The sequence below is a fragment of the Capricornis sumatraensis genome, chromosome 4 (assembly GCF_032405125.1).
Source record: "Capricornis sumatraensis isolate serow.1 chromosome 4, serow.2, whole genome shotgun sequence".
Lineage (NCBI taxonomy): Eukaryota > Metazoa > Chordata > Mammalia > Artiodactyla > Bovidae > Capricornis > Capricornis sumatraensis.
Genome location: NC_091072.1, coordinates 139,286,283 through 139,306,336, shown reverse-complemented (window position 1 = coordinate 139,306,336; position 20,054 = coordinate 139,286,283). Strand labels below are relative to the sequence as shown.

Below are 20,054 nucleotides of genomic sequence, written 5' to 3'. Positions count from 1 at the left end.
AAGTCATGACCATAATGGTGGGCTTTCTTTAAAAATGGTAAAGTGGAAGTAAGGGCAGTGATAAACACAGGCAGGTGCAGAATACCTATTCACCAGGTTTCTGGGGATGAAAGAGAGTCTACTTGTTACTGAGTCAATTGACCACAGTTGGATAATTGTGGGCAACATCCACAGAAGCGTCCTTTCTGCTCCTCTCCTCCCAAATATAATAAATGTGCTTTCCAAACTGATCTTGGACCATGAATGCTACTGCCTCCAGCCCCTTCCCAGCTTTTCTCCTGCATTCTCGTCCACCCTTACCACCAGTGAACTTGGAGGGAAATGAGAAAGGATGGCTGTTTCACTGTTACTGGTACTATCCCCTTTTCTTACCAAAAATAATAAACTTCTGCAAACCTGTGCTTTTTTTGACATTCATGTGCCCCCATATATGGGAAATAAAATTTCTTTTTTTACCCAGTCCTCAAGAGAATTCAATGAGAAAAATTTACTGCTAACACACTGACCAATTTAGCCAGTGCTTTGAGAATTTAGCCAAAATCTGAGTTTCTTATGCTACCCCTAATTGATGTCCTCTGTTCCTCAATGTTTTTTCCATATATCAACTCTTCCTGGTTGTCCAGTCTCATGCCTTAAAAAATTTTTTTGTCTTAAATACTTGATTAGTTTAAGCCTTATGTTTTTCTGTTAAAAAAGAAAATCTCCATGTTGTTAAGTGACTGGTGTGGAAACTGTAATAGCAAAAAGGTAGAAAAATATCACATAATTCTAATCTCAACCTTGCTCTATGCAGGCTCTGTGAAGGTAGGGGCCACTTTTGCTTATGACCCCATATCGTGGGAATGCTAGAGCTGGCACAATAATGTTTCTGTGATGGATCTAGATTACATGTGTGTGTTCCTGACCCCAAAGTGAAATTTATCTGAACATTCACAGAAGTTAGTCTAAAATAACTCAAGTCGTTATGTCCTCAAGCTCAGGTAAGAAGCCTAGAGGACATTCAGATGCCCAAGGGGCAAATGCCATCTTTGTGAAAATGAGATTTAAACATTTCTAACAGTAACATCCTTAGAATCAATGCACTTGATAAATATTGAACGATTGAGAATATCATTTTCTAAAAAAGTTTTTTCCACAAATAAAGATGAAAAGAAGCCCCATCAATTTTTGATTTCTAAGTAAAAACCCAAACACCCAAATTGAATTTCTTTTCTTTACCTATGTATTCTAATATTTTCTATAAGTTAATTGTTTGCAGTTGAAAAAAATTCATCACACTGTCTTAGAATTTGTAAAACGGTAATACATGGCCAAAATCACTTTTTCCCATAGTTGGAACCTAAGTTTCATTTATGAAAGAGGAAGTGGTTTTCAACCCTGAGCAATACAATTTTACCCTAATATAGTCAGTCAGATAGAGGGAAAAAAGATACATGAGAAAGCAGAGCATATGTCAGAGAAAATATAAAAGCAAAACTTGCAACTTAATCTATTCAGATTAGCTCTAGCTAATAGTTTACTATGATCCTCGAATTGCTTTTCTCTTTCAATGAGCACAGCCACTCAACTTCCTTCTCTGAACCCTAGCTTTGCACCTTTCCTTCTCTGAAAGGACTTAAAATAAATGGATACCTGGTTTTTAGATTTGCCTTGTCTCTTCATCAGAGTCACTAAGAAAATAACTAACTAATGAATAATCAGTCTCCAGGCAACAAACTCATAAGTTGGTATTTTAGCTCTCACTCTCTCCATAAATCAGAGCCTGAAATTCTGGATGGAAAGAGAATCATTTGGCGAAGTGCTCCAGAGAACAGCAGTAGGGGGCTAGGACAGTGAACCACAGAGGGAGGGAAAGCGGCAGTGTGCATTTAAGATGGTCCACAGGGGTGTGCAGAATAAGCCTCTGAAGACCACACCCCAGGGATGGAATGAGGGAGCATTTATCCACCCACTCACATCCTGCATAGGTCAAAGGTGGCCTTTGGCCATTCCCAGTTATGCACATGCTCCAGTGCTAAACAGCTATGATTTCAGAGGAGCTCTGAGTTAGAAAGTGGGGGCTCTTGCAGTTTGGCTGAGGTGAGGTGCCTCAGCTTACCTGAGTGAAGCTAGAATAAAAGGAAGAATATGAGATGGGTTGAATAATGTGTCTAATACACAAAGAAGGTTGAAAGGGATTAGTTTAAAAAAAAATGGCTTGAAGGAAACAAAATACTGGTACATAAAAATGCTGCAGGTTTGCTTGGCTCTGAAATGATCTCTTTCCTTCACCTCCTAGAAGTGTACCTGGTTCTTCACTGCTGGCTTAACTCAAGAGTTCTTGTCAAAAGTCTCATCAACAGAAAGTCAACTTTGCCCCATTTTGATTTAGCACTAAGCTCACTGCTCATCTAGATCTCTCTTTAGTTATATGAATTTGGGTTTATTTGTCGCAGTAAATTTGACTATAAACTTCTTAAGAATGAGGGGTGGCATCATGTATCTCATTGTATTGACTCCCTTGGGCTTAATATAATGTTTTATCCTATGGCCACTCAAACCCTCAGCTTTTACACTAGCTGGAAGGTTACCATTGGAGACAGATTCACATCACATCTGTGGCATATTAATTCTTGATTTCTCACTGTAAATTAGAATTTTGATATCTTAGGCCTGGTTTGAATAACTTGACACTACTTTATATTAGAACTGTAGCTGTGTTTGCAAGGCTGCAGGACAAACTTCAGAGCAAACCTCTCTCTCTCAATCAAGAGACTTTCACAATTTTCCCAAGAAGATTATAACATATCTGCTGTCTATACAGACATGGAGTTGCAAGTGTTAGACTCAAGTTTCCTCACAATTTCATTACCTCTATTAGTTTCATTTTTTTAACCACATTAAGTAAATTCCTGTTTCATAGTAGTACGAGAAACCTACATAATAACATTATTAATACATTTTCTAGTCACATCTTAAAGCTAAGTGATCAAAAAATTGTGAGACCTAAGTTGTAGAAGCAACTGGAACCTTCTCTATTTTTTAAAAAAAAGGTAAAACAAACGTATTCTCAAACAATTCTTAAAACGTTAAACAAAATTAATTCCTTGAGATTCACTACATTATTGCCGCTACTACCTTTTTTGCTATTTCAATAGATAATGCTTTGTAATTTGGAATCCAAACAGGTGACACAAGTGAAAATAATGTCTAAATAAGTGTGAAGACTAAAGTTTCTATTTTGTGTGTCAGAACCAAGACCCAAGATGAAGTTCACGGATAAAAATTTCATATATTATGGAAAGTAAATCACCAAGAAATAGTTATTTAAAATTTTCTACCCCAATTTTGGGGCTTCCCTGGTGGCTCAGATGGTAAAGAATCTGCCTGAATGCAGGAGACCTGGGTTTGATTCGTGGGTTGGGAAGATTCCCTGGATAAGGGAACGGCAACCCACTCCAGTATTCTTCCTGGAGAATCTCATTGCCTGAGGAGCGTGGTAGGCTAGTCCATGGGATTGCAAAGAGTCAGACACAACTGAGCAACTAACACATACACACATGCCCCAATTTCAGGCCTGAAGGAGGAGGGTCTTTTAAATTTTCTTCTGGAGAAAGTTTTTGATCTTTTCTATAAGTTTCATGACCAGGAAACAAAATTTAATAATAAAGATTAATAAGTATTAATACTTCTCCCAGAAATTCTTCTGAACTTATCTATTAAAAAAATGTTTTTAGCTAAAGTCTAATCAATAAATGTGATGCCATGCTTGTATTTGCCCTGTCAGAGTCTATAATAAATGTTCAGTCAAAATATTTGTATGTTAGTCTTTATGAGAGAACCTCCCTAAATTTTCTCAAAATATCCCAAACTCCACACATCCCAAACTAAAATCACCCTATTCCCAACCCTCAAATAAGCACCTTTTCCTTTAGTTCTTACCTTGATGAAGGCAAGAAACATCTACCCGCTTTGATCTGGGTATTCTCAACTCAACATTGCTAAGTATTAGAGAAATGCAAATCAAAACTACAATGAGATAACACCTCACACCAGTCAAAATGGTTATCATCAAAAAAAATCCACAAACAATAAATACCAGAGAAGGTGTGGAGAGACGGGAACTCTCCTGCATTGTTGGTAGGAATGTAAATTGATACAGCCACTATGGAGAACAGTATGGAGGTTTCTTTAAAAACTAAAAATAGGTCTATCATACAACACTGCAATCCCACTCTGGGCATATATCTGGAGAAAAACAGGATAGGAAAAGATACATGCACCCCAATGTTCTTACCCTAAAAAGGAAACTGATGTTGTTCCTTCTGGCCATTTACCAAGTCCTCACACTTTTATCTACTTCCTTTCCTTCCCTATGTATCACTTTAGCTGACGCTTTCCCCATTTCTGGGAATTATCTTGTATATATTCTGATAAACTGGTGTAGCCCTTGAATTGGTTCAAGATGGCAGAGCAGAAGGATGTGCACTCACTCCTTGAGAGAGCACTGGAATCACAACAAACTGCTGAACCATCATTGACAGGAAGATGCTAGAACCAACCAAAAAAGATATCCCACATATCCAAAGACAAACGAGAAGCTGCAATGAGATAGTAGGAGGGGTGCAATCATGATAAAATAAAAACACATAATCACCATGTGGGATACTCATAAACTGGAGATCAATTATATCGCAGAATTTCTACTGGAGTGAAGGTTCTGAGCCCCATGTCAGGATTCCCAATGTGAGGGTCTGGCAACAGGAGAAAGAATCCCCAGAGAACCTAACTTTGAAGGCCAGTGGGATTTGATTGCAGGACTTTCACAGGATTGCGGAAAACAGAGTCCACTCTCGGAGGGCACACACAAAATCGGGTGCACATTAAAAGCCAGGGGAAGGGAGCAGTGACCCCATAGGAGACTGAATAAGACCTTACCTGCTAGTGCTGGAGGGTCTTTGCAGAAGGAGGGGGGCAGCTATGGCTCACCATGGAGACAAGGACACTGGTAGTAGCAGTTCTCAGAAGTACTCATTGGTATGAGGCCTCCATGAGGTCACCATTATCCACACCACACAGCCTGTAGGCTCCAGTGTTGGGCTGCTTCAGGCCGAACAACCAAGAGGGAAGGAACACAGCCATACCCATCAGCAGACAAGTGAGTTAAAGTTTAACTAAGCACAGACTTGTCCACAAGAGCAAGACCCAGCTCTACTTACCACCAGTCCCTCCCATCAGGAAACTTGCACAAAACTTTTAGATACTCCATCTGCTAGAAGGTAGACAGCAGAAGCAAGAACTGCAACTCTGCAACCTGTTGAATTAAAACCACTATCACAGAAAATTAGAGAAAATGAAAATGTGGAGGATTATGTCTCAGATGAAGGAACAAAATAAAACCCCAGAAAAGCAACTAAATGAAGTAGAGACAGGCAACCTTCCAGAAAAAGAATTTAGAATAATGATAGTGAAGATGATCCAGGATCTTGGACAAATGATTTAGGCAAGGATTGAGAAGATGCAAGCAATGTTTAATATAGACCTGGAAGAACTAAAGAACAACAAACAGAGACAAAAAATACACTAACTGAAATTAAATAGATACTAGAGGGAATCAAGCAGAATAAATGAGGCAGAAGAAGGAATAAGTGACCTAGAGGGCAGAATGGTGGAAATCATTGCCACTGAACAAAACAAAGAATGAAATAAAGACAACCTAAGAGACCTCTGGGACATATTAAACACACCAACATTTGCATTATAGGGGTCCAAAAATGATAAGAAATAGAGAAAGGATCTAATAAATATTTGACGAGACTATAGCTGAAAACTTCTCGAACATGGGAAAGGAAACCCCTCAACCAAGTTTGGGAAGTGAAGAGTGTCCCAGGCAGGTTAAACCCAAAGAAGAGCACAGCAAGACACATGGTAATCAAATTGGCAAAAATTAAAGACAATGAAAAAATATGAAAATCAACAAGGGGAAAATGACAAAAAAATACACCAGTACTTCCATAAGGTTATGAGCTGACTTCTAGGCAGAAACTCTGCAAGCCAGAAGGGAGTGACAGAATGTGTTTAAAGTGATGAAAAGGGAAAACCTACAACCAAGAATACTCTACTCAGCAAGCATATCATTCAGATTTGAGGGAGAAATCAAAAGCTTTTCAAACAAGCAAAAGTCAAGAATTCAACATTATCAGAAAAGCTTTACAACAAATACAAAAGGAACTCCTCTAGGTAGGAAAGAGACTAGCAACCTAAAACAACCTGTGCAACTATAGACTGCTATATCAAAGTCTCATAGAAGCAGCAAACCTAAAAACTACAGTGGATATACCCACAAAAAAGAAAAAGCAACCCAACATAACACTAAAGATGACCATCAAACCACAAGAGAAGAGAACAAGAGAGGAAAGGAAGAAAAAAGACCTACAAAAACAAACCCCAAATAATAAAGAAAATGGCAATCGGAACACACGTACTGATATTACCTTAAATGCAAATGGATGAAACGTGCCAACCAAAAGACAGAGACTGTTTGAATGGCTTCAAAAACAAGACCTGTACATATGCTGTCTATAAGAGACCCACCTCAGACCTAGGGACACATACAGACTGAAAGTGAGGGGATGGAAGAAGGTATTCCATGCAAATGGAAATCAAAAGAAAGCTGGAGTAGTCATACTCCTACAGGACAAAATAGACTTTAAAGACTTATAAGAGACAAAGAAGGACACTACATAATGATCAAGGGGTCAATCCAAGAAGAAGATATAACAATTGCAAATATATATGTACCCAACAAAGAAGCACCTCAATTCATAAGACAAATCCTAACAGCCATACAGTGAAAAATTGACAGTAACACGATAATAGTGGGGGACTTTAACATCCCACTTTCATCAATGGATACATCATCCAGTCAGAAAGTCAATAAGGAAACACAGGCCTTAAATAACACATTAGACTAGAGGGACTTAATTTATATTTATAGAGCATTCCATCCAAAAGCAGAAGAACACATGTTGCTCAAGTGCACATCCAATATTCTCCAGGACTGACCACAGGCTTGGCTACAAAGTGAGTGTAAATTTAAGAAAACCGAAATCATATCACGTGTTGTTTCCCAACGACAACACTTTGAGGTTAGAAATAAAGTACAAGAAAAAAAAACAATAAAACACAAACACATAGAGGTTAAGCAAAATGTTACTAAACAAACAATGGATCACTGAAGAAATCAAAGGGGAAATCAAAAAATACCTAGAGACAAATGAAAACGAAAGCACAAGGATCCAAAAGCTATGGGATGTAGCAAAAGCAGCTCTAAGAGGAAAATTTACAGCAATACAGTCTTACCTCAGGAAACAAGAGCAACCTCAAATAACCTAACCTCACACTTAAAGCCCTTAGAGAAGGTAGAACAAACAAAACCTAAAGTTAGCAGAAGAAAAGAAAACAAGATCAGAGCAGAAATCAGTGAAACAGAGACAAAGAAGGCAACAGCAAAGATCAGCAAAACTAAAAGCTACCTATCTTTGAAAAGATAAAACTGATAAAGTCTTAGCCAGATTGAGAGAGGACTCAAATCAATAAAATTAGCAATGCAAAAAATGTTACAACCGACACCACAGAAATACAAAATATCATAAGAGACTACTACAAGCAACTGTATGACAATAAAAGGGACAACCTGGAAGAAATGGACAGATTCTTAAAAAGATGCAGACTGAACCAGGAAGAAATAAAAAATATGAATAGCTCAATCACATGCAACGAAACTGAAACTGAGATTTTAAAACTCCCAACAAACAAAAGTCCAGGACACAGGTGACTTCTATCAAACATTTAGAGAAAAGCTAACACCCATCCTTCTGAAACTGTTCTGAAAAAAATGGCAGAGGAAGGAAAACTCTCAAAATCATTCTATGAGGCCACCATCACTCTGATACCAAAATCAGACAAAGATAACACACAGATAAGAAAATTACAGGCCAATATCACTGTTGAACACAGACACAGAAATCCTCAACAAAATATTATCAATTCTAATGCAACAATACTCTAAAAGGCTCAAATACCATGATTAAGTGGGATTTATCCCAGGGATGCAAGGATTTTTCAATATTCACAAATAAAGCAGTGTGATAAACCACATCAACAAACTAAAGAATAAAAACCATATGATCATCTCAATAAAAGTAGAAAAAGCTTCTGATAAAATTCAGGACCAGTTTATGATTTTAAAAAAACTCTCCAGAAAGTGGGCATAAAGGAAACACATGCTCAGTCACTCAGTCAAGGCTGACTCTTTGCAACTGCATGGACTGTAGCCCTCCAGGTTCCTCTGTTCATGGAATTTTCTGGGCAAGAATATTGGAGTGTGTTGCATTTCCTTCTCCATAAAGAAAACATACCTCAGCAGAATAAAGGCCGTGCAAGACAGCCCAACAGAATGGGAAAGACTAAAGATCTCTTCAATAAAATTAGAGATACCAAGGGAACATTTCATGCAAAGATGGGCTTGATGAAGGACATAAATGGTATGGACCTAACAGAAGCAGAAGATATTAAGAAGAGGTGGCAAGGATACACAGAAGAACTGTACAAAAAAGATCTTCATGACCAAGATAATCACGATAGTGTGATCACTCACCTAGAGCCAGACATCCTGGAATGTGAAGTCAAGTGGGCCTTAGGAAGCATCACTACAAACAAAGCTAGTGGAGGTGATGGAATTCCAGCTGAGCTATTTCAAATCCTGAAAGATGATGCTGTGGAAGTGCTGCACTCAATATGCCAGCAAATTTGGAAAACTCAGCAGTGGCCACAGGATTGGAAAAGGTCAGTTTTCATTCCAATCCCAAAGAAAAGCAATGCCAAAGAATGCTCAAACTACCGCACAATTGCACTCATCTCACAGGCTAGTAAAGTAATGCTCAAAATTCTCCAAGCCAGGCTTCAGCAATACGTGAACCATGAACTTCCAGATGTTCAAGCTGGTTTTAGAAAAGGCGAGGAACCAGAGATCAAATTGCCAACATCTGCTGGATCATGGAAAAAGCAAGAGAGTTCCAGAAAAACATCTATTTCTGCTTTATTGACTATGCCAAGGCCGTTGACTGTGTGGATCACAATAAACTGTGGAAAATTCTTCAAGAAATGGGAAAACCAGACCACCTTACCTGCCTCTTGAGAAACCTATATGCAGGTCAGGAAGCAACAGTTAGAATTGGACATGGAACAACAGCCTGGTTCCAAATAGGAAAAGGAGTATGTCAAGGCTGTGTATTGCCACGCTGCTTATTTAACTTATATGCAGAGTACATCACGAGAAACGCTGGCTGGAAGAAGCACAAGCTGGAATCAAAATTGCCAGGAGAAATATCAGTAACCTCAGATATGCAGATGACACCACCCTATGGCAGAAAGTGAAAAGGAACAAAAAAGCCTCTTGATGAAAGTGAAAGTAGAGAGTGAAAAAGTTGGCTTAAAGCTCAACATTCAGAAAACGAAGATCATGGCATCTGGTCCCATCCGTTCATGGCAAATAGATGGGGAAACAGTGGAAACAGTGTCAGACTTTATTTTGGGGGGCTCCAAAATCACTGCAGACGGTGAATGCAGCCATGAAATTAAAAGACGCTTACTCCTTGGAAGGAAAGTTATGACCAACCTAGATAGCATGTTGAAAAGCAGAGACATTACTTTGCCAACAAAGGTCTGTCTAGTCAAGGCTATGGTTTTTCCAGTGGTCATGTATGGATGTGAGAGTTGGACTGTGAAGAAAGCTGAGTGCCAAAGAATTGATGCTTTTGAACTGTGGTGTTGGAGAAGACTCTTGAGAGTCCCTTGGACTGCAAGGAGATCCAACCAGTCCATTCTGAAGGAGATCAGCCCTGGGATTTCTTTGGGAGGAATGATGCTAAAGCTGAAACTTCAGTACTTTGGCCACCTCATGCGAAGAGTTGACTCATTGGAAAAGACTCTGATGCTGGGAGGGATTGGGGGCAGGAGGACAAGGGGATACAGAGGATGAAATGGCTGGAAGGCATCACCGACTCGATGGACATGAGTTTGAGTAAACTCTGGAAGTTGGTGATGGATAGGGAGACCTGGCGTGCTGTGATTCATGAGGTCGCAAAGAGTTGGACATGACTGAGCAACTGAACTGAAAACAGCCCTATGGATAACATCATAGTCAATGGTGAAAAGATGAAAGCATTTACTCTAAGATCAGGAACAAGGCAAGGATGTCCACTTTTGCCACTTATATTCAACATAGCTTTGGAAGTCCTAGCTACAGCAATCAGAGAAGAAAATAAAAGGAATCCAAATTGGGGGAAAAAAAAGTGAAACTGCGATGATACTATACATATAAAACCCTAAAGATACTACCAGAAAACTACTAGAGCTCATCAATGAATTCAGTAAAGTTGCAGGATACAAAATTAATACAGAGAAATCTCTTGCATTTCTATGCACTAAAAGTGAAACATCAGAGATAGAAATTAAGGAAACAATCCCATTATCATTGCTTTAAAAAAATAAAATAAAACACCTAGGAATAAATCTACCCAGGGTGCAGAAGACCTGTACATGGAATACTATAAGACACTGATTAAAGAAATCAAAGATGACACAGATGAAAAAATATATTATGTTCTTGGATTGGAAGAATCACTATTGTCCAAATAATTACATTACCCAAGGCAATCTACAGATCAAATGCAATCCTTATCAAATTACCAATGACATTTTTCACAAAACTAGAACAAAAAATCTTATAATTTGTATGGAGACACAAAAGATCCCAAATCATCAAAACAATCTTGAGAAAGAAAAACAGAGCTGGAGAGACCAGGCTCTCTGACTCCAGATTATACTGCAAAACTATAGTCATCAAAACAGTATGGTACTGGCAGGAAAACAGATATATAGATCAATGGAACAGGATAGAGCGCCCAGAAATAAACCCATGCACTTGTGCTCAATTAATCTATGACAAAGGAGGCCAGACTACACAATGGTGGGAAGATAGTCTCTTCAATAAATGATGCTGGGAAAACTGGACAGCTACATGTGAAGAAAAAAAGAAATTAGATCATTCTTTAATACCATACACAAAAATAAACTCAAAATGGATTAAAGACACTACACAGCTCCTAGAAGAAAACATAGGCAGAACACTCTCTGACATAACTGGCAGCAATATCTTTTTTGATTCACCTCCCAGAGTAGTGAAATAAAAATGAAAACAAATAGGAACTAATTGAACGCAAAAGCTTATGCATAGCAAAAGAAACCATAAACAAAACCAAAGACAGCGCAAAGATTGGGGAAAATATTTGCAATTTACATGACCAACACGGGATTAGTCTCAAAAGTTTATAAACAGCTAATGTGACTTAATACCATCCAAAACAAACAACCCAATCAAAAAATGGGCAGAGGACCTAAATAAACATTTCTCCAAAGAAGACGTACAGATGGCCAAGAGACATATGAAAAGACGTTCAACATTGCTAAGTATTCAGTTCAGTTCAGTCATGTCTGACTCTTTGTGACCCCATGAATTGCAGCACGCCAGGCCTCCCTGTCCATCACCAACTCCCAGAGTTCACTCAAACTCATGTCCATCGAGTTGGTGATGCCATCCAGCCATCTCATCCTCTGTCGTCCCCTTCTCCTCCTGCCCCCAATCCCTCCCAGCATCAGAGTCTTTTCCAGTGAGTCAACTCTTCGAATGAGGTGGCCAAAGTACTGGAGTTTCAGCTTTAGCATCATTCCCTCCAAAGAACACCCAGGACTGATCTCCTTCAGAATGGACCAGTTGGATCTCTTTGCAGTCCAAGGGACTCTCAAGAGTCTTTTCCAGCACCATAGTTCAAAAGCATCAATTCTTCAGCGCTCAGCTTTCTTCACAGTCCAACTCTCACATCCATACATGACCACTGGAAAAACCACAACCTTGACTAGATGGGGAGCTGGTATATTCAGATGCCCACAAATTCATTACTGCTTTCTTACTATATTTGCAATGATACCTTGCTGTTTTTATGCCCCAAGAGTCAGCAAGTGTAACCAAACTACTAGGACAAAGTTTCAGTCATTCCTAAAAAAGAAAAACAAATCAGAGAATATTGCTTCATATCCTTCTCCCTGACTTCTGCTTAGATGGACAAAAGGAGTTGCAGGTGGACTCCTGAAATTCCAGGGGTGAAAGGAGTCCGACATGACAGCCCGGAACTTGCACTTCCCCATGTGATGGGGGTAGCATGTGGAAGTTCACAAACAGTGACTGTGGGCCAGCAAAACACTTCTGATGCTCTTAGTCCCAGAGAGCATCCAGACTGTCTGGGTGGGCCCAACTGCCCTCACCTCCCGTGCTCCCCTCAGCTCCTGCAGCTTGGAGGGGCCAGTGCAGCCCAGTGAGAAGGAGGAGCTGCATTAGGAAGACTAAGAGGTAGGTGGCAGTGTCACTTGTCCACGCTGACAGCTAGGTTGAAAATGAGCAGTTAAGGAAAAAGATTTTTTCTTCAAATGAGTTTGGAGATTTCTACCATTACAGGGAGTAGGGTATTGATTGCTATTATGAACAGAGTGACAAGAAAAGTCGAAACTTGCTCTAGATTTCTTCCAAGAGACAAGAAAGCTTCTGGCTCCACTGAAGAAGCTTGATGGGACCGGGGGAGATAAAAATGAGATGCTTTTATGCTTGCACCCTGCATCTTTCCTAGTCAATGTGGCAGGTGTGGAGGCATCTGTGGTCACACAGCTGTCACTCATGATGCTCTAGTTAGCACAGGACTGATTTCTCAGCCTTTGCCTGATCCAGTTCAACAACTGGGATGTGATTGAATTAATATAGGACTAAGAGAGTTCAGTTCAGTTCAGTCGTGTCTGACTCTTTGCAACCCCATGAATTGCAGCACGCCAGGCCTCCCTGTCCATCACCAACTTCTGGAGTTCACCCAAACTCATGTCCATCGAGTCAGTGATGCCAACCAGCCATATAAGAGAAACGCAAATCAAAACTACGATGAGATATCACCTCACACAAGTCAAAATAGCTATCATCAAAAAATCCACAAACAATAAATGCTAGGGAAGGTGTGGAGGGAAGGGAACCCTCCTGCACTGTTGGTGGGAATGTAAATTCATACAGCCACTATGGAGAACAGTATGGAGGTTTCTTTAAAAACTAAAAATAGGTCTATCATACAACCCTGCAATCCCACTCCTGGGCATATATCTGGAGGAAAACATGATCGGAAAGGATATATGCACCCCAGTGTTCATTACAGCACTGCTTACAATAGTCAAGACATGGAAGCAACCTAAATGTCCATTGACAGAGGAACAGATAAGCAAACTGTGGTACATATATACAAGGTAATATTACTCAGCCAATAAAAAGAATGAAATACTGTCACATGCAGCAACATGGATGGATCTAGAGATTATCATACTGAGTGAAGTCAGACAGAGAAAGAGAAATATCGTGCGATATAGCTTATATGTGAAATCTAAAAAGAAATTATATAAATGAACTTATTTACAAATAGAAACAAAGTCACAGACTTAGAGAACAAACTTATGGTTACCAGGGCAAAGAGTGAAGGGAAGGGATAATGAGGGAGTCTGGGGATTGACATGTATACACAGCTGTATTTAAAGCTTATAACAAGGATCTATTGTATAACACAGGGAACTCTGTTCAATGTTATGAAATAGCCTGGATGGGAAGGGAGTTTGGGGGAGAATGGATACATGTATATATATGGCCGAGTTGCTCTGCTGTGCACCTGAAACTATTACATTGTTAATGGGCTATATTCCAATGTAAAATAAAATGTGTGTGTTTTTTAAAAAGATAATACATTACCACATTTTTAAAAAAATGGAACAGAAAAACAGGAAGTGAGGTGAAGTGAAGTGAAAGTCGCTCAGTCGCGTCCAACTCTTTTTGATCCCAGGGACTGTACAATCCATGGAATTCTCCAGGCCAGAATACTGTAGCTGTTCCCTTCTCCAGGGGGTCTTCCCAACTCAGAGATCAAATTCAGGTCTCCCACATTGCAGGTGGATTCTTTACTAGCTGAGTCACCACGGAACCCCCCCAAAACAGGAAAGTATTGGGAAATTCTAAAGCAGCCATGGTTAATAAAATTGCACTTTGGCAAAAATAATCATGATGACTTCAGACACTAATAACCCAGGAAAGTGCTTTCTGAAAGAGCTGCTTAATGTACTGGTATGCACCCCAACTCCCCAAAATGTTAGGCCATGATTAAGAAAATCTGTTTTTATAACGAGTTATTACTTCACTGAACAGGAATTATCATCAGCAATTCTGTTGCCTTATCAAGTGGCTCAGAGGGTAAAGCATCTGCCTGCAATGCAGGAGACCTGGGTTCGATCCCTGGGTCAGGAAGATCCCCTGGAGAAGGAAATGGCAACGCACTCCAGTACTCTTGCCTGGAAAATCCCATGGACAGAGAAGCCTGGTAGACTACAGTCCACAGGATCGCAAAGAGTTGGACACGACTGAGCGACTTCACTTTCACTTTCTTATCAAGAGATCCATGATGCCTTTTCAGAGAAAAGCAACTCCCATGGCTGGTCATAATAGACAGTCAATTATATAGCCCCTACTATGTGCCCTAGCTAGTTAAGCTTTCCTGATAGCTCTTGGTAAAGAATCTGCCTGCAATGTGGGAGACCTGGGTTTGAGCCCTGGGTTGGGAAGATCCCCTGGGAAAGGGAAAGGCTATCCATTCCAGTATTCTGGCCTGGAGAATTCCATGGACTGTATAATCCATAGGGTCGCAAAGAGCCGGACATGACTGACAGACTTTCACACTATGTGCCAGGCACTGTTCCTCATAACAAACTTATGATATAGGTATTATTATAATACCCATTTTACAGATGAGGAAATTGAGGCATGGAGAGATTAGATAATTGGCTAAAAGTCATGCAGTTTGTCAGTATTGGAGCCAGGCTTCAAACATAGGCGGTCTGGCCCCATGGCTTCTGTCTTGCAATTCCAACCCATCTCTCTAATATTTGACTTCCAAGAATGAAGACCTGCCATGGAAAGAGTGAACATATGGTGCAACTTCCACAGGGAATCTGGAAATAAGGAAGCCCTCAGAGATAAAGGATCTATTGAGATTGGCCTCAGCCACAAGTCTGCTGTCAATTAAGGAGCCTGAACAACTCCCAGGACTGTAGACTCCTTGATAGCCACTTAAAGGGATTAGCTAGTCTAGACAGGCAGTCACTTAGTCTCAAGTGGTACTGGTAAACCATGGAAGAGTGGAAAAGGAGTCTGTGACCAGCTGTTTTGGGCAAGCAGTAACTGGTAAGGAGCAGTTATGTACTGCCTGAAATGCCCAGTCCTAGTAAGAGGCAGATGAATCAGGTCCTCAGCCTGAGAATCCCTGATATATTTTTTATCCCAGGTAGTTTGACTACAGTGAGAATGTGCCCAGAGCAGGCTACACAAGTAATCGGATTGTTAAAAATCAGTTTCCTGTATCTGATCAGCTCTGGAAAACTGCAAAGAATGAATTTCTAGAGTCTATCCCGGAGAAACGCAGGGCCAGATCTGAAACTCACTTTACCAAGGCACATGCCATTTATGAGTGTCTTGGCAGCCAACCCATCTCTTTCCCTAGTGACAACCTGACTGCGCTATACATATGACTAGAAAAACTGGTAATTCCCTGGTTGTCCAGTGGTTAGAACTCCATGCTCTTATTGTCGATGGCTTGGGTTCAATCTCTGGTTGGGGCCACAAGCCGCTGGGCAAAAAAAAAAAAAAGAAGAAAAATTTACAAGGCATCCTAAAACACACGTGGGGCTTTCGGTCTGGAAAGATAAATGCAATGTGATTATGTTTGAAGCCTATAATAAATAGACTGAGGCCAGAATCGGGGACTCAGTTTAAGAAGCAATTTCTTGCAGGGTGATATTTTCCTAAATAAACAGTGCCCCATCTTCAGAAAAACAATGTCTCCACCTCATTCTTTAGGCTGCCCACTCCATCTACCGGAACATTTAAAACAATTCCGATAACATAAAAGGAGACCAGGAAAGGGAGAAAAGTTTCTGCCATCGTTTCAGACACAACCGCCATTTCCGTTTCCGGGGCACTCCCCAGCCTGTCCCAGGTGTGTTCAAAACTGAGCAGTTTCAGTGCGCCACAAGGTGACATCGACACCACCGCCTCCAGAATGTGCAAGCAAATCACGGGTCAGGAGCCGGGGAGTGATCAATTCTGAGCTCAGAAGCTGAGGCAGCTTCAGAGACTGGAAAAATTTAAGAGTGATAAGTGGGCACATTGCGAAAGCTAAGGCTTTGAAATCTGGTAACTGCACACACTGGTTGATGGTAGACAGTAGAACAAGAACCCATAAGGCGCTTTTAGGAAGGGATAGCCCTGCTGAACCCCACCCTAGTCTTGTGCAAGGTCAGCACACAAAGGGGATTAGGAAATAAAATGAATCCTCTCTCGTTTTAAATAAATTGTCTCTTATGCGTTACTTTTGAAGTCTTTCAGGTTTGGTTTTTTTTTTTTTTTAACTTAATCTTAGTTTTACTCTTTGGGAGTGAAACAGACAAAACCCAGACCTCCCCCCCACCTCAACACACACACACACACACACACACACCTTTTGCTTTTGAAGCAAAGGGTACAGTTCAGTGTCAATACCTGTAGGGATAAAACCTTGTTTAAAACCTGTTTTATTAAGAGGGGAGTAGCCAAGTACATGCAGTTTTGCATTTCAGCTCTGCCTCCACTTGCTGTGTATCTTTATGCAAATCATTGAACTTGCCCAGTCTCAAACTTTCTCATCTGTAGAATAGGGATAATAAACCTATTTAGGATCGTGTTATTGTTGTTGTTTACTGGTTAAGTCGTGTCAGACTCTTTGCCACCCCATGGACGGTAGCCTGCCAGGCTCCTCTTTCCATGGGATTTCCCAGGCAAGAAAACTGGAGTGGATTTCCTTCTCCAGGGGATCTTCCTCACCCAGGGATCAAATCCACGCCTCCTGCGGTTTCTGCATTGGCAGGCGGATTCTGTTTTACCACTATGCCACCTTGCAAGCCCATTTAGGACTGCAGTGAGCAGTACATGAAAGAACATAAATCCTTGGGTACACTGCCTAGCACATTTCAAGCTAACAATACCAGGTTGCACTTCTCAACACTTTAAACCAAAGCCATTGTCAAAAAAAAAAAAAGGCAACCTGGATCACACTCTATGATAAGAATAAATATATTTAGATGTCCTTTGGCTAACGCTTTTAGGATCAGCCAAGAATCAGCAAAGCCAAGAGCCGTGCCGGAGCGAACCTATTTGTCTGCCAAGAATGCCGGCCAGCACTTTCCAAGTTCGGAGAAACACACCCCCAAGTCCTCGTCCGGGGCCATCCCCGAGCGCCAGCAGGGCTGGAGCAACCCGGGCCGTCCCCCCCGGCAGAACCGCGTTCCTTGGCTTCCATCCAGAAAACAGACGGACACCCGCGGGAAGTCAACTTGAGTGGACTCGAGCGCACAGGGCGGCACGCGCGCAGAGGGGAGCACGCGGGCTCCCAGGGGTCCCTCCCAGCGCCCCCAGCCGGGGCGGCACTCTGGGCGCGCGGCTCACCTGCCTGGCTCAGAGGCACCGCGGCGGCCAGAAGCAGCAGGAGCAGCGGTAGCCGGGCCGGCGGCGGGGGCAGCCCGAGGCGCTCACCCCGGCGGTGGAGGGGCATTGCTCGGCTGCCGCAATCTCCGCTCCGCTCGGCAGGACGAGGCAGCTGCTGGCAGAGAGGCTCTGGGGCCGGCAGCGGGGCGCCCAGACGCGGAGTTTCGGGCGTCCTTCTTAACTTTCCTCTCTCATAAGCCCGGCCTGTCTGGGGCTTTTTAGGGACGAAGAAGCCTCACGTGGTCTTGAGGACAACCTTCGCCCTGCTGGGCCCGTCTGGGAAGGGCGGGTCCTTTCTGACCCTCTAGCGCCCCGTGAGCCGGGCCGGGCCGGTTCCCCTCCTGCACTCCTGGGACGTACGTGCTGCTTTCTCCGCACTCCGTCGAGCGGTTTGGCGACCCAGGGCTGGGACAGATCAGTTCACGTCCACACCGCTGGCTTCCAGGGCCGGCCACTGGTCTGCAGCAGCGGAGACGGGGCGTCCTGGGCAGTGTAGAAATGCATACCCCTGCCTACACGCAGCTCCAATTCCTCGCCCTTTCGGAGAGGGCTTCCCAAGTGCTTGCAACTCAGGGTTTAGTGCCCCTCTCCATCCCCGCTGTTTAACCTAAATCCATTTGCTGCAGCTCAGGACTTCGGGTCGTTTGCTTTTCAAAACTTCATTGGCTGGGACCACCACTGGCGAGTGATTCAGATTAGATGGGGCTGAAACCAGTGATATCCCAGAAAACTCCTGTGAAGTCCCCATTTCTGTGCGGGGTCAGGTGAGAGTGACATTGTGAAGTACGCAATACCGTGCCTTGGGGGACATTGTGAAGGCGGCAGACGGTGCCCTAGGTGACATTGTGAAGTAGGCAAAAGGTATTTTATTCATCCAGTAAGACCTCTGTTGAGCCCACCTTGTGTGTCCCGTACAGGTGGTATAAATGCCACTAAGACCATGGTCTACAGCAGGCCAGGAGCGACAAAGCCCGGTAAATAAACAGGCACCGGAAGTTGCCATCAGTGCTGTAACAGAGCCCTGCTTACCTATGATTGCATCCACCTGGGGACCAAGGCACCGCCTTCTCCATCTTTCTTCTGAGCTTAACCGAGGTTTAGGGGAGATGGGAAGGGAGGGAAAGAGGCACCTTTCCTAGAGGGCGAAACACATTTGTCTTGCTAGGAACGATATAAAACAATTACATCAGATCTCTATGCAAATTGTTAAACACATCACCGTAAGCCTGTTTCTTTTCCAAAAGGTGTAATTAACTTAGCATTTAAACACTTATGCACAGATGGCAAAAGTTTTAGCATGACAAATTTGTCACTCAATCTCATTTGGGCTAAATTCTAAGCATTCTTCACCTCCTCCATATTCTTTGCCCCTTTACTTAGGGTTCATCTTTGTTTCAGGGGGCTTATGTACTGACTGGGTAGAGCGCATCTGCTCGGTGAGTCATCTTTCTGGCTTGGTGGCTGCAGGGAGATGTAGTTCATCTCTTCTGGTCCTCCTTGTGGTACAGCAGTGGAAGGAATCCACTGTTGACATCTGTGGCTCTTGGCCTCACATCTGGATTCCTACATGCTCTGTGTATTAGTTAGGTAATGACAAACTCCCAAAGTTCGATGGTTAATGCAACTGAAATGTATACCTGACTCATATACCAGTCTAGTGTGGGAGTTCTTTATTGGTTGGCGGCTTTCTGTCATGTGGGAATTAAGAACCTGGTATCCTTTCATTTGTGGTTCCACCATTCCCTAAAGCAGATGTCCCCATCTTTCTTGGTTCATAGTGCCCTGAGAATCTTGGGACTGCAGGCCAAAAGAAATATCTAACAGTTTCTTTTATTAATTAGTCAGGATCAAATAATTTATAAGTGGTAATTTACTCAGTGTCCTAGATGGTACTACATTTTCCTCAAAGATTTATATCTCAAATGTTCCCTTTAGTTCATTGTGGTATGTTCCACTGATACTATTATTTCCTGTAAATATTTAGCATATCCTAGGTCTTCTGCATTGCAGGTGGGTTCTTTACCATCTGAGCCACCAGGGAAGCCCATATTCTAGGTAGCCCTTGGTGAATTCACTGTGGTTCCCAAACTGGATACAGGAACCATCACCCAAGGGACTTGGAATGTTTTCTTCTAACCAGAAGAAGAGGAAAGAATACAGGACAGCTCTTTTACTTCTTATTCACTTCCACTCACATTCCAACAACAGTAACTAGACATATTGCCATACCTGGATGCTAAAGAGACTGGGAAGTGCAGCCTCTGGCTCAGACGTCACCTCTCAGAATGGAAAGAAAGCGTACATTTTTGGGGAAGGAACCTGGCTGTCTCTGGCACTCTTGGCAACCTCTCCATCCAGACTTGGATTC

At 42.0% G+C, this 20,054-nt stretch overlaps 1 protein-coding gene across 1 annotated transcript in view; it reads right to left on the bottom strand.

Annotated features, from left to right (window-relative positions):
• The window catches only part of PLBD1 (phospholipase B domain containing 1), a 91,794-nt gene extending 73,941 nt beyond the window's left edge, over positions 1-17,853 (bottom strand). Inside the window, exon 1 of the mRNA XM_068971311.1 lies at positions 17,648-17,853. Coding sequence (XP_068827412.1) covers positions 17,648-17,753 — 106 coding nt within the window. The 5' untranslated portion in view covers positions 17,754-17,853. The remainder of the gene's footprint in view (positions 1-17,647) is intronic.
• Between the last annotated feature and the right edge of the window lie 2,201 nt (positions 17,854-20,054).